Source organism: Trichosurus vulpecula, chromosome 8 (genome assembly GCF_011100635.1).
Source record: "Trichosurus vulpecula isolate mTriVul1 chromosome 8, mTriVul1.pri, whole genome shotgun sequence".
Taxonomy (NCBI): Eukaryota; Metazoa; Chordata; class Mammalia; order Diprotodontia; family Phalangeridae; genus Trichosurus; species Trichosurus vulpecula.
Window position 1 is genome coordinate 84443190 of NC_050580.1, and position 22907 is coordinate 84466096.

General features: G+C 38.1%; 1 protein-coding gene across 1 annotated transcript in view; it reads right to left on the bottom strand.

The window, feature by feature from the left end:
• HECTD2 (HECT domain E3 ubiquitin protein ligase 2) overlaps window positions 1-22907 on the bottom strand; it is a 122463-nt gene that overhangs the window by 86650 nt on the left and 12906 nt on the right. Inside the window, exon 3 of the mRNA XM_036735485.1 lies at window positions 4315-4444. Within this exon, the coding sequence (XP_036591380.1) occupies window positions 4315-4444 (130 nt within the window). The remainder of the gene's footprint in view (window positions 1-4314; window positions 4445-22907) is intronic.

The following is a 22907-nucleotide window of genomic DNA, read 5'->3' on the forward strand; positions in this document are numbered from 1 at the left end:
AAGCAATTTTAATTTTTTAATTTTGTCAATCCTATCTTCAAGTCAAGGTGCCAGTGAATGATGAGGTATACAAATGGCTGACTGCCAGAAGGAAAAAAATCTCATTTAGTACAATCATTTCTGGAAACTGAGTCCCAGATGTTAAGTAATATGCCCAAGATCATATAGCTATGTATAAAAATAGGTAACACTTTGGAATTCCTTTTGGAAAACAGGTCATCAAATGTCAGCTACGAAACCTAGAGCCAGATTGGTCTATGTGCTATCCTTCAGCCATACTTTATACTTTCTTGCCTCAAGCCTTTGCTTATAGCTTAATCTCCTCCTCAGTTTAGAATGACTACTCTCTCTGTTTAAACCAAATGAAGTCCTACCCATCCTCTAACGTTAGCTCAAACTCTACCCTCTCCAGGATGCCCAGAACTGGAAGTGATTGCTCCCTTCTATAAACTTCTTACTATGTAGCATAAACTTTTTATAACATAGTATATGTCTTGGAATGATTAAAACAAAATGGTATCCACTTCAATTTCTGTGCATTTACACATTATTGTTTTCAATAAATACTCCCCATTTATTACCAATGACAGTATTAGCCATAGAAATACTACTGGATCAAGGTAGTACATTGAAATACTGTTGTCTTTTTTTTTTTACTAGCAAGTTAATGCAGTATATTTTCACCAATCCTTTTTAGCTCAGGTTCATGCTGGAATTTTAATTCATAACACCACTGCATAGCAATAAATTATGTAAATAAATGTGGTATCTCATAGCATAAATATCTATTACTATTTTTTTTCTTGTTCTGAATTCCTACAGAATACACTGTACCAATCATTTGGCACTTATCTATTAGGCAGTAGGGTTAATTATCTTTCCATGTATTTATAGCTTATCTGAAGTAGACCATAACTTCTTTCAGGGCAAAGACCATCTCACATTTCTTTTTATGCCCACTGTATCTGCCTAAGAGGAAGCTGAGTCCTGTAAGTATGAAACAGCTGCTAGTCTTCCAAGGAATGGCAATGTGGATCCCTAGGTACTGTGATCAGAGATCACCCAACATAAATGAGAGGATGAGATGCATAGTGGTGACTGGTGTCTCTCCAACGGCCGGGGGTGGATGGGGGCAGCCATTTGTCAACTTGATAATAGCAACAGATAGTTAGGTTGTATTTTGTGGAGCATATACCTAGAATATAATGGAGAACTATTCCCACCTACCTATCCTCAAAGACTTGACAACTCTGATGACTACAGCCCACTTTTGGTAATTAAAGTAGACATAAATGATGCTACCAAAAGGATTTTAGAAAGCATTTCTAAGGATTGTGAAGTCATTGGTGCATGGTAGGCCTAGGCTCAACAGTGAAGATGGCACAGGCTGGCTACGTGGTATTTGAGGGCCTTTAACCCTCTGTACTTTCTGAATTTGCCCCAGGAAACTGGATTTTCTAGTCATGGCCCTGGGTGAAATGTTCCTTTATGGGCTAATTATGATCCTGGAAGAATTTGGTTATAGTCTTTTCTGTAATAAGTACAAGTACTTCTTTCCAAAAAAGTGTAACTTTTAAAAAATGATATAGAACATCTTAATACTTCACATATTTTAGGGAAGGATCGTTCTCTAGTATGATCTTACCTGAGGTTTGAACATTCATATGGTGAATGCAGGAAGCCAGAGCTAAAAGAGCTGCCTTCAACTTGCCAATGGCTAGTTTGGATAGACTAGGTCTCAAACAAGAAGCATAATTTAACCTTGGGTCATTTTCAAAGTAATTCTGGGTATGTGACAAGTTCTGGGACTTCTGTAGACATGGTGTCCATTAGAGGAGAACAAGAGTAACCTTATACTAAAAGAGGCTATAACAGGACAAACTCAAGAGCAGAAAAACGTGTCAGACTAGGTATGTGTCAGGCACTGTGTTAAGCACTGGGGATACAAAAAGTAATTTAGCTTTGGGTTTTCATACTTTGCATCTCAAATTCTGTTAGCTAAATACATCTCTGTTCTTGATGGCCCATTATCAATAAGCAAGGTCAGCCGAGGACAGGCCAAATTTCTCTTTACTTGACCTGAGCCCTGGGATGAAGCAGGCATGGTCATACAAATTACAGACATAAAAATTATTTTGGAGAAACAGAAACAGGGTATAAGAAGTAGTAGGTCATTTTTGACTCCTCACAATCTCTCACTCCCCCTACGTAATCTGTTGCCAAGGCCTGCTGATTTCACCTTTGCAATATCTCTCCTCTTTCTCTTCCCTGATACTGCTACCACTCCAGTGCAGACCCTCATCACACAGGTAGTAAACATCAGAGGTCAGATTTAAATCTAGGTCCTCTTACTCCAGAGCTAGTGCTCTTGCCTGCCTGGCAGAATGAGAAAAGGTACAGGCCAGTCTGCCTTGGTGGGGATCAGCTGTGCTGGGAAGAGCAAGAAAGCCTGCCCTCTCCAACCCAGAGGATCAGGTATGTGCTCCTGAAACATACCAATAACCCCACCCAACCAAATTCCCAACTGAGGGAGGAAGTGGAGATAGCAGAGGGCACAGCAGTGGGATAAGAGGGGTGCTCCATGAAGGACCCTTAGTGTGGCCAACTGAGGGAGCAGGGACAGTCACGCATCTCAAGGCTTGACCTCCCACAAGGGGAATGAAGCATACATTGCCAGATATCAACTTCTTCCTCCCCCCATACACATACAAAATTCCATTCTGGTGACTCTGAGCTCTTGCTCTTCAAGGTAAGGTTTAAATGTGGTCTTGACAGGGCGTTTGCAAAACAGTGAAGCATATTTTATGTTTATTCTCCAACCAGAAATTAAAAAACAGGAGTGCCCGCCCTATGCAGACTGCCTTATAACCATTTTCTCACCCTTATTTGATTTGGTTTATTTTAGGAGATGGGGTAGGGATACATGTGTTACAAATCTCAAATCACACTTTTAGCTCCAAACCACATACAACAGCTCCTATCAAATTTCTAGATTAGCTTTCTGGAGGTCACCGTTCTAACTACTGAACAATTTTTGTGCTGCTAGTCATTCAGTATTTATCATATACTGACTGTCTTGTAGCATGACTGTTTGTGTATGCGTGCTATTTCCTCAACAAGATTATAAACTCATTAAGAGTAATTAATTGAACAATCAGCAAACATGTATTAATTGCCTATGCCAGGCACTGTCCTAGGCACTGGGGTTATGTGTACAAAAGCAGGATGGTTATTGCTTTCAAGAAGCTTACATGCTCCTGGAGGCAAATATTCATAGCTACATGAACACCAATGGGGGAGAAGGGGCATCAAGTAAGGGAGCCAAGGCACTGCCCCTGTCTTACTCTTCACTGAATCTCACATGGAACCCTGAACAGAACTGGGCCTCTGACAAGTACTTAATCAATATGTGTGGGTGGGCAGAAAAAAAAAAAGTAAGATGAAAAGAGCAACTTCATTCAGTGTTGTGTGGAAGGCACTAAGGGACAGATCTCTTGGGCTGAAATACTAGGTCTCTGTGACCTTAGTCAAGATTTTTTAACTCCTCAGTAGGTAAGCCTCACTGCCCTCAGCCGTCTGCTGGGGTATTGGACTAGCTGCTGTCCAATATCTCTTCCAGCTCAAAGGCTATGTTTCTCTCTGATTTGCTCAGTTATTCTTTGCCAATCTTCCCAAGGAAAGATTTTTGGCAAAGTGAATAAAAATAAAAGCAGAGGAAGGGAAAGGAATCCTCAGGGCAATGAGATATAATGTTAGCCTGCCAGCCTCAGTGGTTTTCTTGTATTTCGTTTCTTGCTTCTGGCCCTCCTGGCACCAACCCTGTAATACATTAATTTTTAATAGGGTAGAAGGCCTCCATGACTACAGAAGTTGTATTACTATTGTAAGTCAGAGCCGCAACTTTGAAATTTGGTCCTAGTAAGTAGGAACTTCTCCAGGAAAGAGAATTCTGGTAGGCTAGAGAGACCACTCCTACATGGCTACAAACTTAATTTGCTCTGTGGCTGTGACCTAGATAGTTGGGGAGGGTGGAGTTAGGGGCTAGAATGTAAGAGGGAGGTGATAGCAACAATATAGAATTTTTTATATATATATATATATATATATATATATATATATATATATATATATATATAAAACTATATATCTTTCTGCCTAGAAAATTTCATGGTGTCTAAAGCATATGAATCTGCTGCTAATTGCATGTCTCTTTTAAGTGAAAAAAATCTTTTCAAAAGGTCAGAGAAAATATGATTAATACTCATAGAATGGCCACAGTTTCAGAATTTTAGAACAAAAATTGTTTTATTTTACCATTCTTGACGTTTGGTGTAACAGGCTGTGTGGGTGAATCTCTCTTCTCAGCCACTTCTTTCTTCTGGCTAGCAGTTGAAATGAAACTGCTGAAAGTAGAAAGCTGGCCTTTGGCTCCTCTCTCCACCGCCTGGAAGTAGGAAGGCAGTCATTGTAACAAACTTTTTTTTCAATATGCTTAAGTATCTACCACTTTAAATAATATTTCCGTAAACTGCATCACAGTGATATTTACAATAGGTTTCTTAATTTGAAACTAATTTTTGCTGGAAGCAAATTATTTCAAATCGGATGATATAACGACAATCTTCATTAACACTGTCCAACTAAAAATCTATTATTAACATTTTGAAAAAGATATCTGAGAAATTTGCAAAAGACAAGTTAGACTGATCACTAATTTGCACTGACAAGGTGCTATTTTAGGAAGCTCTCAAAGGGCACCCCCATCCTACACATGCATTTTGGGACCAGAACTGTAACTTAGTGAGGAAACTCCCTCCCACTAATACAGATCAACACTTACTGTGCACCTTTTAATCTCAGAATTGTCTGGGGTACTGAGACAGGTGAAGTGACTGTCCAGCATCACATAAACAGTGTAAGTCTGAGGTGGGAGTTGAACCCAGGTCCTAAGTTAGAGACAGCTCTTTGTCCACTATGAAATAGCTACCTCTCACATTGTGATTACTGTTAATATAAAGTCCATAGGTTCCCAGAGTTGGCAATAATGCCCTGTGGGGGGCACTGGAATGATCCAGGTGGGCAACAGTAGCCTTGCTTGCAATTGGGGGGTACTGAATAAAAATAAGGGGGTAGTAGAAGTATAAAGAAAGAAGAGAAGAAAATTCTGAAAAATCATTCATATGTATTTCATCTATTGTGTAACAGAGTTAAAGTCATAGTGATTACATTATTTTCCAAATAAACACACAAAATTCCAATTATAACCAATCAGTGGTCAAGTCCGCCCACAGGTCTTAACAAGCAAGCGTTTCCAGGTGAGAATGTTGTGAATTGTTGGGAAGTCCAGCATGCATTGCTAGAAATACGAGCATGTAATAACTTGTTTATAATACAATACTATACGGTTACATGATACAATATTGCATCATCAAAATTTTAATTCAGAAAAAACCCCACAAATTTAAAATAATTTATTAAATTTGAGATGCACCATTTTAAAAAAAGATTTATATTTTTTTGAAATGAATATTTTAAAAAAAACATTAAAGGGTTAAAGAAAGTAGATTTCCAGGGCAGGGCACTGAGTAATTTTTTTTTGAAAAGGGGGTAGTAGATCAAATAAGTTTTGGAACCTCTGAAACACTCAGACAGCACTTTTGTCAATCAAAATTTACATCCAGAAAGACTCTCGTAAGTCATCTTTAGTTCAACCCTCTAATTTTATGAAAGGTTATTCTGAAGGCTGATGTCTCTTAAAAGGTTTTGGATTATATGGCAAACTCTCTCAGATTGGCTCAGAATTCCTCTTAGGAAGCATAGCTGTACTTTAAGTCATCATTGCAGCCTGTCCTTCCTTTTCTAAGAGGACCAATGACATCACTGGGTGATGTCTTGACTCATGGGTGAATTTGATTTACTTTAGGCAGAGTTGCACAAAGTCCTCAGCCTCACTTTGTCTTCCAGAGTCATCAAAGTAAAGTGGCAAGACAAAAGTCAGGACTGCTGATGGCTGGGGATGCAGTGGATGACCTTGGTGTCTTCAATGTCTGACCAAGCTCTGAGTGCTCCACAAAACCTGCTTCAGCCACCTTCATGGAACAAATGGTTCTCATCCACCATTCTGCCAGGGGCAAGTCTTCACATACTTCGGGTAGACACTCCTCTAACTCACCAACAGTTTTGAGGCCCCTCAGTTATCCTCAACCTGGTTTAGCCTGTCTGTTGAGAGGGTTTACTGGGGTGTGGCCACTGTGTATGCTATAGTTTCTTGGAGACACAGGTAAGAGTTGAACATCTGGTAGACAACAAGGTGGATGAGCAGCCCTGAAAATGGCTCAGCAACCCTCCTAGCAGACATGCTAGTCCTCCCTAAAGACCCTGGAAGGTCATACCTAGTTAAGGGCATGGGTCTAGTAGTTAGGCTACCTAATGTTAATAACTAACAGTAATATGTGTATAACATAAAATCTACTCACTATAATTCATTACTAAATTAACAGTGGATATTTGCTTTCCCTCTAACTTCTGAATAAAGCGATGTTTAAGTGATAAATCCGAGCTTTGAGATTATTCTCCTGGCCATTTATGATATGCCTCAGTCTCTAGCCCCCTGCTTATCAGAGTGTAGGAGTTAATTGCTTCTTAACAACTCAGTTCTAAAGATCTCTCATTCTATCTCTCTCTGTCAGAGACCCCTTCTTATTACTCTTGATCAAGGCAGTTTGATTAGCTTGCTACTGTTCAAAAAGGCTCCTTCCAACAAAAGAATGTTACATTTGCCACAGTAATTCTATCATGGTCTTTCATTTGCATGAAAACAATTAATGGGTCCAGCCTGAATCTGTTAATCCTCTGTAGTTTATCAGAGACCTCCAAGAGTTATTGAACTGTTTTCTTTTTCCTGGACACATTAAAACCCACCTGAATAAATGGATTAGTTATTAAGCCAACTCAACAAGGGTTCCTTTCTAATGGTGATTTCTTTATACCTTATTATTGAATCTCTGATTCAGAGTCTGGTATCTTGCTTACATTCTATAGCTGCCTCAAAAAATAGACTTTCTCAAACCTGAATGGAAGGTAGTCCAGTGATTAACCTCCAGAATAACAGCCACAGTGACCCATACTCAGGCATAACTCCACCTAACCAGGGTTCTTGGCTTGGCTATAAGCCTCACTCCCATTTGCAATTTGAGCACCGACCTTACCCTCTTCTCCATCATAGATGCTGCCTATATATGCAGACCAGTCTCATTCTTTCTTCCCCAGTGATCATTCTGACTATAAGCCCCACTAGATTGAAAGCACTCCTTTTCCTTGATAACACATTGTGGGCAAACCAGGTAGAGCCAGGTATTAGCTTTTATAATCACTACTTCCTAGGAATTCGATTTCAAGGAACTTATACATGGCAACAATTTCCCTAATCAAATCAATTCTATAGTCCCACAGAGTTTGTTATAATGGGATTTAAACACAGTGTTTTAATACTCAGTAACAGTAATACAGTATGTAGCATTACTAGCTGGACAAGGGGGGAAATTAAATTCTAGGCATACACAGGCATGAGGGATCATTTATGTAAGAGGAAATAACTAAGAAGGGAAATGGAGAAATTACTGGCATAAAAACAGGTCTTGAAACTAAAAAAAAGGAATGAACAGCAATAGCTTGGTACAAAGAATCGATTAAACTGTAGAAGAAAAAAAATTTTATTTGTAATTTTTTTTACTTTAAACTTAAATACAAAATAAGAAACGAGAAAAGAAACAAACTTAAATATTAAAACTAAAATAATACCAAAAAAAACCATTGCCACATGCACAGGAGAATGTGAGAGAGGATTCAAAATATACAGCAATGAATTTCCATTTCAAGAAAGCCTAGATAATACATACTATGCATTGTGTTGAGGGTTGCCCATCTTTTCTTTGCTTCCTTGCAAGTTTTCTTTTGTGGTCTGCTGTACATTTTTGACTTTGTTCTTTTTTCTTGTTCCCTGCCCCCCCAAGCTACGATTAAGCATGGATATATGTGTGTACATATATATGTATATATACACATGTACATACACATATGCATAGATATACACACATATACATGCACAGACATATACACAAGGGTATATACATAAACACACCCCCATATATATTACATTTACACATACATATACTTAGATATTGATAATCATAGTCATATATGAACATACATTCATGTGCATCTATGTAAGACCATACTATACTTATTTATCCTGTTTCTCTGAGGGTGGAAGACCTCTTCCTTTATAAGTCCAAGTCCTTCCATATTTTTTCACCAACTCATCATTTCCTCCACCACAGTAATACTCCCACCTTATACTATCTAGTTGTCTTAAATAGTCCAAAACAACATTGATAAATATAGCTGACATATAGTGTAATTTCTCTATTTTCCCTTTTGATTAAATTAATTTTAACCTTAACTTTGTCCAAGATCATGATTACCAGCCCCACTCCTTTTTTCCCTAACAAATTCTACTTCTGATCTTTTCGTTTCTGTATATCTCTTATTTCCTATCCCTCCTGACTCCTCTACTTGACTTCCACCTGCTACCTTGCCCTTCTATTACTTAATCTACCCCCCCTCCCAGGATCCCTCCCTTATCCTCCCATTCTCCTTAATCTAGTACTCTTCTATACCACCCTTTAACCTATTCCCTCACTTTCCCCTCTAAAGATCCCTCCCTTATCCTTTTCCCTCTCCCTAACCCCTTAGAGTTTTATTTCTTTCTGGATTTTCAAGACTTTTTTACTCTTCTAGATATGCATGTATTGTTCCCTCTTGAACCCATTCCTGATGAAAGTAGGCTTCCAGAACTACCAGCCCTCCTCCCCCATCTAGTTCCTCTGTGTCGTTTCTTCCTCTCACACCTCATTTGCATAAGGTAATTATTGTTTTTAGCTGTTCCTAAATGGTTCTACTTTTAAAAATCATATCATATTCAGGTCTACATCAATCTTTCTTATGAACTACCCAATTATGAATAACAATCTTAGACGTGCATTTTACATACATAAAAAGTAAACAGTCTGTCCTTATTGAGTCCCTTGTAATTAGTCTTTGATATGTACCTTATATTTCTCTTGGCTCTTATATATCAAATCTTCTAAGTTCAGTTTTTTTTTTAATTTAAAAAAGTCCTGAAAGTCAGATAATTCATTAAAAATCCATTTTTTCCATTCAGGATTATGCTTAGCTTTGCTGGGTATGATATTTTTGGTCAGAATCCCAGTTCTTTTAATATATAGTGTTCCAAGACCTGTGGTCTTTTCGTGTCACTGCTCCTAGGTCTTGTGTGATTCTAATTGTGGCACTGTCTTATTTAAATTGTTTTTTTTTCTTGTTGTTCATAATATTTTATAATTGAGCTGGGGGTTTTGGAATTTGACTATGATATTCCTGTGGGTTTTCCTCGTAGGATCTCTTTCAGGTGATTATTGGTGAATTTTTTTCTATTTCTACTTTCTCCTCTTGTTCTAATGCTTCAAAACAATTTTCTTTAATTATTTCTTGTATTATTGTATCAAGATTCTTTTTTTAATCATAGCTTTCAGGTAGTCCAATATAGAAAAAAATTTGTGTGTGTGTGTGTGTGTGTGTGTGTGTGTGTGTGTGTGTGTGTATTCTTTACAGAGTAGAATACGTTAACGAAAAATGTTTCTAAACTGGTTTAGGTAAATTGTGTGTAACTAGTTTCTAAAATAGCTATAGTGTTCTGAAGCCCATTACTGCCTCAAGGTCAAATTTTGAAAATGATTTTTGAATACACTGAAATATAACCAAGGATAGCATAGGAAATTGGGCAGCCTATACACTGATTCAGGGTATGATATATAAAGGTAAAAATAACAGCATTTTTGTGCTGGAGGGAATGCAGTACAAGAACCAGCAGTTACTGGTAGATATACATAATAAAGGCAGGAATATGAAATACCGGCAGAGGCTAATGACCCTGCCACCTTCACCTAGACTTTTACACTTGGCTCTTGGGTTCCTCTGGATGGCCAAGCAAAGAGTATCATGGGAAAAAGGGAAATTTCATTGTCCCAGCTCACACATAGTCATTGAATAAGTCTCCCTTGCTCCCATCACAGCAATTGGTGGCAGAAAGTAGCAGATGGCCCTGAAGAGAATGATGACTAGTAAATGACAGCCAGAGGAGTAGTAGCTCAGCAACCCTGAGACCAATATTTGAATACTTTCCTTCCCTCTTTGCAAAGTCAAATCTCTGAATTTTTGAGGTCAAGGGAAGCCCTAAGCTTGGCACTATCTCACAAATCTCTTTTCTATGTTAGAAGGTTATATTCCAAGATCATGCTTCCAGAGATATTTCCCTTTTTGAAATGAGAGGTAACGGTTTAACAGCATTGACCAAGACATGAAAGGGTAAGGACTTCTCCATGACATGCCAAGATATCTATTGATGGGTCCTGGGTTAGGGCCTGTTCATATACATAAGCTTCCTTCCTTCCTCTCTCACCTTCCCTCTTCCCACCCCATGAGAATCCAGGTCTGCTTTGCTATACTTTTGTTTGTCCTCTGAACACAGAAATGGCAAGAAAAATTTAAAGTAATGTTATTTCACTCTTATAGAACAGAATAGACAAGTGGCTTTTCTACAACAGTATGTTCTCTAAAAGAGTTATAGCCAACTAAATGATCTTAGGGGCATGTCTATAACTCTAACCAAATGATCTTTTTTAAAAAAAAATAATTAATGTTTAGTTTTCAACATTCACATTTGTAAGACTTTTTTTCTCTCTCCCTACCTCCTTCTTCCCTCTCTCCAAGATGGCAAGCAATCTGATATAGGCTATACATGTACAATCATGTTAAACATATTTCCACACTAGTCATATTGTAAAAAAAGAATGAGAACAAAAGGAAAAAACCGAGAAAGAGAGAGAGAGAGAGAGAGAAAATAGTATGCTTCAATCTGCATTCAGATTCCATATTTCTTTTTGTGGGTGTGCATGTGGATGTGGATTGCCTTTTCCATCATGAGTCTTCTGGAATTGTCTTAGATCACCATATTGCCGAAAAGAGTTAACTCTGTCAAAGCTGATCATCACACAATGCTGCTGTTACTGTGTACAATATTCTCCTGGTTCTGCTCATCTCGCTCAACATCAGTTAATGAAAATCTCTCCAGACTAACCAAATAATCTTAAATCCCATCTAATGAGGAGGAGTCAAAAGGTGACTCCAACAAACCTAAGTGATTCTGGGCAGCCTCAGTCTCTGGGACCTAATCTGGAGTTGTCTTTGTCCTCTTAACAAGGTGTCAAATGGGCATGTCCATACTCTATATAAGGAGAGGTTTTCAAAAATTTTAAAGATTCCACCTATAACTTCATCAAATTGATTGACTGGAGAACTCCCCTGATTAACCTCCTTATACTCACATCAAATCTAAATCTCCTCTCTGCAACTTTCATGAATTGTTCCTTGTTCTCTTCAAAACTAGCAAATGGTGAAGCAAAGGAGGAAGAGAAAGGGAATATAATTTACTCAGAGTAAAAAAGAAATCAAATGATGGAGCTGGACATAGGTTTTTAATGTATTCTGATTCACAGGACTAAGCAATGAGTAGTGAAAAAAAAGTCTATAAAGCATTTCCTTGGAGAAGATAAGTTGTAAGGATATAGATGATGATGTTGTATTTCTGCCCAGAACATATGACAAGACTCAACAGTGTTTTATGCAGTTACACTGATTCTATCATAACTCCAAGTATCTTCTTACCTATCTTTAAAGTAGGTGGTTAAGTCTAAGTATTAAAACAAAAAACCATACCTGGGTAGAGAAAATAATCCATGGAAGCTTATGATCCAAATTAAAGTGTACAGAATAAAAAGCATGGTCCGGGATAGAGTACTGTGGTAGACAGAGCACTGGACTTGGAATCAGGAAGACTTAGGTTCAAACCCCATTCCAGATACTTACTTAGTAGCTACATGACCCTGAGTAAATCATTTAAGCGTTCTGTGCCTCAGTTTCCACATCTGTAAAATGACAAGAGTGAACCCGATGGCCTCTAAGGTCTCTACAACCTCTAAATCCATGACTTGATGACATGGATGATGCACCCAAGAAGATGGAGAAGAAACAGTCAGATGGGTAGGAAGAGAACCAAGAGAACAGTGTCACAAAAGCCAGAGAGCCATGCATATGTAGTAGGAGAAAGTCATCAACAGTGTCAGGTGCTGGGGAAAGAATAAGAGGAGGATTGAGAACCTCTTCCCTCTTTCCGTTCCCCACATCTTAAGGGAGGAATTATACACTGGAATTGATTACAGCTGGTTTCACAGGTCAATAAATCAAAAATGCCCAACATGATAAGGGCCTTATGAACTAAAATTGAAGAATGTTAATCCCCATCACTCACTCAGCACCCCTCCCTAATAGCCTTCATGCTGAGGAAGGGCACACGAATTTAACCCACTGGCTTGGGCTGAGATGTGCTCAGGGATTTACCTCATGCTACAGTCTCTGCTGGCACTTTCCAGTCATGCCTTTCCCCCAGCAACCTGTTGAAACAAGCACTAGACCCCAGCTCTGCCCAGCCATGTGAAGAGAAAATATTTGAGAGTGGAACTGTGCTCTGCCTGAGGAAGCCTAAATTGGCAGAAATTTTGCCCTAACTCTCACTCTACCCTTTCCCAAGCCTACAAAAAGTGCCAGACACTTACTAAGCCCAACCAGGGAACTAAAGAATGGAAGAAACTGGAATAGGGTGCCAATATCCTGAGATATTAAGACTGAAAAAAGGGACTGGAATCCATTTGGGGCCAGTTCTATCCCTCCAGAAGTTGTTTGGGGCAAGGGCCAAGGGCCAGTAAAAATTAAATTCCTCAAAGGGAAAGGAGTCTGAGAGAGTTTTGAGGTCCAGTCCCCAGGGGTTAACCAAAAATCAAAGGTGGAGGAGTCAGAAAGTCAGCAACAGGGAAATACAAGGAGAAAAGACTAAAATCACCAATGATCTTTGGAGGAAGAAAATTCAATTAAAACCTAGAGCACAAGCAGATAAATTAACAAGGAAGATACTAAAATTAAAAGAGGAGATGATGAGTTTCGAGGCATTTGAAATATTATAGACATCTCTAGATAAATATTACAAGACAAAGGAAATTGAAATTAAACCAGTACCTGATGAAACATAGAACGCTTACCAATACCTGATGAAACAGAGAACAGACTAAATGGAGATCAGAAATTTAAGAAGAAGCTACAATGGTTAATCTTTCTGGTACAAGTTCACACACTTGACCAACATACAAGTGACCACGGAAGAAGTTGTGGAATAGAAGTACCCCCAAATCACAGAGCCAGATCACAGAAGCAAAACAGAGTGACTGTGGTTTTGGACTCAACCCTGGGTTTAAAAAGGGCCTCAGCACTGAATGTCACAATAGGGTTTCAGTGCTATTTGTTTGGTCCTTCAAAGAAGTGATATGGGACTCAAGTCTTAGCCTATGGGAACAAGAGTGGCAGCTCTGTTCCTCTAACCTGAGATGGGAACCTCAGACTCAGCCCTGGGCAAAGAACAGGACTTCAGCACTGACACTCCAATCCTCAGAAGGGGAATCTAAGACTAAATTTCCACAGCAAAGGCCACTGTACTTTTACTCTGCCCAGAAGAAGAAGCTGGGAACCAGACATCCCTCTGGAATAGAAGGCCTTGGCTCTGTCTCTCCCAAGGAAAGAGGATCATGGGGCCTAGGCAAAGAACAAGGCCACAACAATCTCTGAATCCAGCAGCAGGACAAGAGATAAGACAGGCCAGGTCCATATAATGCCAGGACAGTCCCACCAGAACTGCACAAAGCTTAGCCCTAACACAAAGTCCCAATCTGAACAACAAGGCTAAGGAATAAGTAAACAAAAGAAGGTAAAGAGGTGATAAATGATAAAAGATATGGTAGGGATGTCCAAGACACAAACCCAGGAGAGGAAAAGAACTCCAAAAAAACCTACAAGTAAAGCCTTCAGAAGAAATTACACATTTTAAAATGATATAAAATGATAGTACCTAAACTAATTTGTATATTCAATGCCATCCCAATTAAATTACCAAATAATTATTTTATTGAATTAGAAAAAATAACAAAATTCATTTGGAAGAACAAAAAAAATCAAGAATATCAAAGGAACTAATAAAAATGTAAAGGAAAGAGGTTTAGCAGTACCAGATATTAAACTATGTTATACGGTAGTAATTACCAAAACTGTCTGGTAATAAGAAATAGAAAGGCAGATCAGCGGAATAGAGTCGACATACAATTTATAACAGCAAATGAATATAGTAACCTTTCTATTTGACAAGTGTAAAGACTTAAGTTTTTGGGATAAAAATTCATTACTTGGTACAAATTGTTGGGAAAAATGGAAGGCAGTCTGGCAGAAATTGGTCATAGACCACTGTCTTACACCATTTACCAGGGTAAGGTCAAAATGGATACATGACCTAGACACAAAGAGAGATTACAAAAAAATTTGAAGAACATGGAACATGTTACTTATCAGACTTACAGACAGGCAAACAATTTATGAATAAATGAGAGAGAGAGAGAGAGAGAGAGAGAGAGAAAGGTATGAAGTGTAAAATGGATAATTTCAATTACATTAAATTAAAAATTTTTTGTATAAATAAAACAAATCTATACAACATCAGCAGGAAAGCAGAAAATTGGTGGAAACAAATTTTATAAGCAGTATCTCAGATAAATGTCTTATATCTCAAATATATAAAGAAATTTGTCAACTCTGTAAGAATACAAGTCATTCCCCAAACTGATAAATGGTCAAAGGATATGAATGGGCAGTTTTCTGATGAAGAAATCAAAATAATTTATAGTCACATTAAAAATGCTCTAAATCATTTTGATTAGACAAATGTAAACTAAAACAACTTTGAGCTATTGTTTTACACCTATCATATTGGCTAGAATGATTAAAGGGGAAAGCGCTAAATGTTGGAGGGGATGTGGAAAAACTGGGACACTAATTCACTGTTGATAGAACTGTGAACTGAGAGCAATCTAGAATTATGCCCAAAGAGCAATTAAACTGCCTATCCTCTTTGACATAGCAATACCACTAGTAGGTCTATTTCTAAAGATGATTAGGGAAAAAGGAAAAGAACCTCTATGTTCTAAAATATTTACAGTAGCTCTCTTTGTGGTGGCCTTTCAATCAGGAAATGGGTGAATGAGGTGTGGTACATGGTCGTGATGGAATATTATTGTGCTATAAGAAGTAATGCGCTCATTGATTTTAGAAAAATATGGACAGACTTTCATGAAACAATGAAGAGTGAAATGAGCAGGGCCAAGAGAATGTCGTACACACTAACAGAAATATTGTTTCAAGAACAACTTTGAGTGACTAAGTTATTTTAACTACTATGAATACCCAAATTAACACAAAGAACCTATGAAGGAGGATGCTGTCTACATTCAGAGAAAGAACTGATAAATAAATGTATAGAATATATATATATGTATATATATATATATATGTACACACATATATTTTGTGTAATGGTAGCCACATCTGGGGGGGGGGAGAAAGCAAAAAGGAAAAAAAAAGAAAGTTCCATGATACCTTTATTAAATATTTAATATATATTTATATTATATATTTAAAAGAAATATAGCAAGTTGTACATAATAGATTTGCAGTTTCATGTGCAATCATTTTTTATTCTGCTATATTATGGAAATGCTTGTTTTATTTCATAAATTAAAAATAAAATAAATATAATTTTTAAAAATTATATAAGGGCATTACAAGAAAGAAATGGAAACAAAATGAGAGCCATGGAAGAAAAAAATAGAAATGGAATTTACAATTTGGTACAAAGAGGTACGAAACTTTACCCAAGAACAAACTCCTTGAAAATCAACATGAGACCACAAAAGTTAATGATTCCATAATAAGAAATATTAGAACAAAGTCAAAAGATTGAAAAAAATAGAAGAAAATATCAAAAACAAGTGACCTGGAAAACAGATCGAGGAGGGATAATTTAAGAATTATTGGACTACCTAAAAGCTATCACCAAAAAAAAAAGTCTAGACATCATATTCAGAAATCATGAAAGAAAAACAGCTCACATCTTCCAGATCTAAAAATGAAAACAGAAAGGATCCACTGATCACTTCCTGAAAGTGAACATGATCCAATCCATTGTACATCAGCAGGCTTCAGCATTAAGTAAGTGAGGAGCTTTGACAGAGAACAAAAGTAAAAGCTGGTGTCAGGGAAGTGTATGAGAGGAAAAGACGTGCTGGTCATATAGGAAATGCTGACAGACAGAAAGTCTGAATATTGCTCCCAACATCAGCAGAAATGGAGGAAGTTGCACTCCAATGGGTGGACACTCTGTGGCAAACAGGTGAGGCTGTTCATCAGACTTGTCACCAAGCGAGGACTTAACCAGGCTGGACAGGCAAAGATGGGCATACAGTCACAACGTGCAAATTGATAGGATCAAAGATCCACTGGAGCAGGATGCCAACTCCTCCCTTTGGTGCTGCAGCACTCAATCAAATCACACCCTGCTTTACTTTGCTGAATTCAAACAAAAGAATCAGCACTTCCCAGATCATTTTCTAACATACTTATTCTTTTATCTCTTGATCAGGACCTGACACACCGATGGTGTAAGAGCTCCACAGTGAGGACATTCTCTCTATCAATGTGTAGCAACTGTTTGCAACTCAGTGTCCTGAGGGCACTGAGCGGTTAAGTGACTTGCCAGTCACAGGCAGAGTAAGAGTAATAATAATGGCTAGCATTTATATAGCACTTAAAAGTTTGCAAAGCACTTTATGAATATGATCTCATTTCATCCCCACAACCACCCTGGGTGCTATTGCTGTCCCCTATTTACAGATGAGGAATCTAAGCCAGCCAAAACATGAAGTCACTTGCACAGAGTCACACAGCTAAGAAGGCTGAGGCTAGACTGGAACTCAGGTCTTCCTGACTCCATGTCCAGAGCTCTATGTACTGTACTACCTAGCTGCCTCTTTTGTGTCAGGGCTAGAATCTGAACCTAGGTCTTCTAAGGCCTGGCCTCCATCCACTATGACAAAATGCCTGTCCACACAACAATTGTATTTTAAATTTCCTTTTTTAAAGCAAACCAACTTGAATTAGAGGCTGAAAATAAAGTCTAGGAGATTATAAAAACTTTGGTTATCTAACTTAGGGCTCAGTTGCCTCTAAATCAAAGCTTTGAAGTCATCTAATCTAACCTCTTCATTCTGAAAATAAGGAAAAAGAGGGTCAGAAAGGGGAAGTGATCTTGGCTAAGATTGTATTAACTAATTAATGGCAGAACTAGAACTTATCTCTCCGTTCCATCCATCCAGGTATAGAAAATCAAGTCAAAAGTTCCAAGAAAAAGATAGGTTTTTCCATGCAGGGTACTCTTTCAGATTTGCTAGCATACTGATATTATACATTATGTCTACATGAAGTATCAAAAAAGGATCAATAAAACTCAAATATCTCTCTATCACTCTATGCATGATGGATAGGAGCAGGGTGAAGTATACAGGGTGTCCCAAAGAGAAGGCAGGCTGGTGCTATGTTGAGGTATGATACACAAACAGAGTGCTCCAATGGTATCCCTGCAATGTCAGGAGAAAGCAAGGAAGGCCTCCACTATTTTGAATGGACTCTGCCTGTAATGACAAGAGGCCTTGAACAAGAATCAAAGAATGGGCATCCATGGATGCACTGCCTTTGCATCACTGGAGGGAATTTCCATGTTTACAAGAGCATTCATCCATTTAAGAATGAGTGTTCAGATTAAGTATTGTCTCAGTATGGTTGGTTGTTGTCTTTCCATCTTGAAGAAGACCAAAATGACATCACTATGTTGGGGTCACAATACAGTATGTCTGACTATGGCTGATCAGACAGGTCAGGCACAAATAGTTCATATGAACATTTGGAGTGGAGATGTCTCTAAATTTACACTATCTCACGTTTCTTTTGAGCTCTCTTTGCTCACTGAGTTCTGCTTTGCTCACAGAGCTCAGTGTCTTCTTTGTTGCGGGCACATCATGCTGGATGGTCCTGTGCCAGTGCCTCCCTTTTCTCACAATCAATTCCAAAGTTCTTCAGAGAGACCTTGAGAATGTTCTTACATTGCTTCTTCTGACCTCCATGTAAGCACTTGCCTTGTGTGAGTTATCCACAAAATGCCCATTTAGGCAAACAAAATTTTGGCATTCGAACAATGTGGCCAGCCCATTAGCGTTGCACTCTTTTTATTAGAGAGTTTGAATGTCTGGCAATTCAGCCATACCTCACTGTCTGGTACCTTATCTTGCCAGGTGATCTTCAGAATCTTCCTAAGACAATTCAAAAGGAAGCTATTCTGTTTCCTGGCATGGCTCTGGTATACTGTCCAGGTTTCACAGGCATACAACAATGAGGAAAGCACAATGGCTCTACACACCTTCAGTCTGGCAGGCGGCCTAATACCTCTTCTCTCCCACACTTTCCTTCAGAGCCTCCCAAACTCCAGCTACTGAGGTAGCTCTGGCAATGTGTGCGTTAACCTCATCATCTATGCATCATCTATGCACACATCCCCGGAAAGTATACTGCCAAAGTGAGTGAAATTATCCACAGCATTCAAAATTTCTCCAATTGCTATAACCAATGGCTCCATGTATGGATGGCATGATGATGGCTGGTGGAGAACGTCTGTTTTCTTGGTGTTGAGTGTTAGGCCACAATTAGCACAGGCAGCAGAGAATCAATCCATACTTTGTTGCATCTCAGCCTTAGAGGCTGCACAATTGTGTTTCAATTTATCTGTACTACAGTTGTATATCTTGGATTGGGGGCCAGGGGTCTGGGAGAACCAAGTAAATCCTGCAATCTTGTTTTTCTAGTAATTGGCTGCAACTGAGGGAAAGAGGTAATAACTGTCAGCCATGCTAAATATGAACATTTCTAGGAAGGATGGATGGAGAGACCTCTCTGTCCTCTTTTCCATAGGAAAGGGGCTATAATACCAGGTATGATGACCAGATACTGAGAAGAGAAAATAAGGAGCTACTTCCATGATTTTATTTACAATAGATTAGAGCCAGGACTAGAGACCTCAGAGCTTCATTCAGGCTGCTTCAGGTATAAGAGCAGATAGGTAACTGTATGGACACTCTATTCATCAGAAGCTTCGTGTTATTATCTGCATTTTACAGATGAGGAAACTTAGGCTGAAAGAGGCTGTCACGATGCAAGGAAGTGTCTAAGGCAGGATTCAAACTCAGGTCTTCCTTCTCCAACACATTCTTGCCACATAGGCGCCATATTCCAGATGATTATATTTTACCCAAAGTAATTAGAAAAAAACTTTAATGAGGCCTTAAGCAGATAATTAAATGTTCCCATATTCCTTTTTTCATAGCACTTAAGATTTGGATTTTCAAATTTTGAAATGTTAAAGGGCTTGGTTATATTGTGCTACAGTGTTTTCACTTATACCTAGTGAGAAATAATATTTTACAGTAAGATAAAAACTGTTAGCAGCTGATATTTTGCCAGGAACGTGAAGAATTGTGTTTTGACAGCTTAACTATTCTAAATTTCAGCTCAAAACTAAATCTATTAGTCTAACATCCAAAATAAGAGCCACCATTTTGTAAAATTTGAAAATTACACCAATTTGTAATTTTTGTATGCTCTTAATAATAGCTATCTCCGAAGGTTGTTTTGAGGATCAAATGAGATAATGCATGTAAAGCGCTTTGTGGATTTTAGAGTACTATACAAATGCTTAATTATTATTGCTGTTACTGTTATCATTATCCTATCTCAAGAGCAGACAGAGTATATACTATCAAAAGATACAAATCATTTCTTGGGCTACTACTGTGTCCCAGAATTTTTCATTAGTGAAGAATTCTCCTGCTTTTGAGATCCAAAGACTCCTATTATGTGAGCTATCAAATATCTATTCTATAGTTTCATCTATACAGGCAAAAAATAATTTTAGACATGTATTTCCTACCAGCAAGCATATATTGGAGATTATATCTAAATATTAACAATACAAAATGTTAAAATTATAATGTGGGTTTGGCATATACCTAGACCAACAGAAGTGGTATCACCCATGGCGAAGATACTGGAGACACCTGAGAACTGGCTTAGACATGAACATTCTGCCTTCCACATGGTTCTAATGGCTATGTAGCCAGAATTCTCTTTACTACTAGGACTCTTCCCTGCACACAGAACCCAGGGAGTCTGAGTAGATTCTCTGCTCAGAAGAAGGGCACTTTCACTCACCAACTGCCTGTGGTAAAGAGGGCAGACATGGGAACAACATCCTCCCCTTTAGGCCATGTGGCCCCAAGAAGTGGACCTGAGATTTTTGCCTTTTACTTCGTCAGTTTTCATTCCAGGTGCAGGGAGTGAATTCTGCACCAGAGACTCAGAAGGCATCTTGTTCAACTGCTAAACTTAGGAGACCTAATACCACAAAAATATATTGTCTCAATGTCTGCATTCAAGACGATGCATTGAGGATTGATGAAGATCATTTTGTAGAGCTGGCATAGCACCAAAGACCAACAACAAGCCTGAAGAAGACTAAGTGGCAGTTTGAACAGGAGAAACATTTTCACTGGGAAAAAATAAGGGCTAAAAATTGTCATTCCACCCAGTTCTGCTATTTAAGTAGCACCTTGTGCAAAAATGAACTTATTATCAAACTTTAGACTAAAACCCATAGAACAATCAATAATATTCTCTAACTTCATTTGAGACCTCAACCTACTAAAAATTTCATATCCAGTTTCTTGAAACATTTCATCCACGTTATCTATGAGCCTGGCTGAACAGGAACACAAGTGACAAATCTTGGAACATGGCCAGTCTATGAGTATCAAAGTGATGCTCATCATCACACAACTATAAATTGGCAGTAGCAGGATACTCAAGCAGCTGTTGGAAGTTGAAGTGTGATAATTGCAAGCAGGAAGGGCAGGGAAAAAAACACTTCAAGAATTCAATGAAACCAAAACTCAAACAATACAGCATAATTGTAAATGGCTGGGAAACAACTCAACCCTGGCATGGTGTTTCTCTGAATAAACATTTCAGGGTGATCATGAGTTCATCATCAGTGTGAACTATCAACAAATACTTTGGGCATCAGCTACAGTCACTAGTTTTCACGACTTTCAAAGAATTCACAATTGCTTAAAATGGCCTACATTGGCCATTCCAAACATACATATCTTAAATCACCATCAAGCAGCAGCATCTTTAAAAAGAAGGACAAAAATAGTTCATGAATGCTACTAAATATGTAGAAAGTTAGCTTTCAAGTTTGGTTTTGATAAATTTCCAAGTCCAGTCAATTCTATTTCCATAACTCTTCTATCAAATTCCTTCCTTCCTTTTTCCCCTTTCAGTCACATTGGTATTATCCTAGTTCAGACATTCATCACTTGTCACCCATCCCTCCTTAATGGGCTCTCTGCCTCTAGTCTCTTCTCTATCCAGCTCATCCTTCACACACATGCAAAAGTAATTTTCCTAAGGCACAGCTCCAATTATGCCACTCCTCTACTCAAACACTGAGTGGTTCCCCTATGACCTACAGAATAGAATATAAACTCCTTAGCTGGATATTTAAAGTTCTCCACACCCTGGCCCCATCCTATTTCTCTAGCTTTATTCCGCATTACTTTCCGATGACTAAATGTTCTTCACTCTTGGCCTGCTATCTCCTGCCTCCATGCATTTTGATTGTTTGTACAGGCTGGTTGGCATGACTGGAAGGGAATACTCTTTCTTCTTATTTCTGCTTTTTGAAATCTTTCTCCTTTCTCAAATCTCAGGTCAGAGTCCCTTTCTCTATGAAGCCTACCCTGATCCCTACCTGTCTGAAAGTGTTTTCTCCCTTATCCAATTTTCTTACAAGGCATTTTCTTTGTATCATGATTATTTGCATAAAGTAACAGCTCCCCTACTGGACTGTAAGTTTCTCAAGGGAAAAGAAGATGCAATTTTTCATTTTCGCATTCATAGTGCTCTTTACAAAGTAACTATTAAAAAATGTTTGTTGAATTGGATTCTTTTCCATTATAGCTTAGAAAAACATGATGATTATAAAATCCATCAAAAACCTTAAGAAAGAAATTTGTCATTTCATGTGACACCCAAGATGAATAAAGATTAAGGTAATTTTGTTCTTTAAAATCTTGGGAATTATGGAGGGTATTGGGTGGTGAGCTGAGGAAGAGGAAGTGAGGGAAAGTTCTTTTAGGTCTTGAGAATTCTTTCCCCTTTGACAATTGCTTTCTTTGTGTGTTTTAGCCATTTCTTTCTTATTAGTGTTTTGAGGTTATGATTTAAGGACAGAGGTGCCAACTTAGGTCTTCTCCTAATTAGGATATAACCTGCCAGGAATTTTAAAAAAAGCATGAACTTCCCTCTCAGGATAACTACCCTAATTAAAGTTTCAGTCTTTCTAGGCTTGGTATTTGGTCACTTGTTTCTTTCCTATGAAAACTTGTTTTAAAGGATCTTTCTGGGTTTTGAAAGCAAAATTTGCCATTGAATTGAGAGTACAAATAACCTGGTGGATGATAACTGAGAACACCTGCTGTTGAAAACAGCGTTAGTATGCATTAACCCTAATCTCCCGAAAAAGCTAAGGTGATATACAATGAGGCCTTAATTATAATCAGGTAGGTACTTTGAGACAGGTGGTGGGAGAGAAGGAATTCTAGCTCTAGTTTATTTATTTTTAAGAACTTGACAAGTGTAGACTATCAGTATGCAATACTATCAAAATCCTTTATTTCTAAATATATTTTAAATAT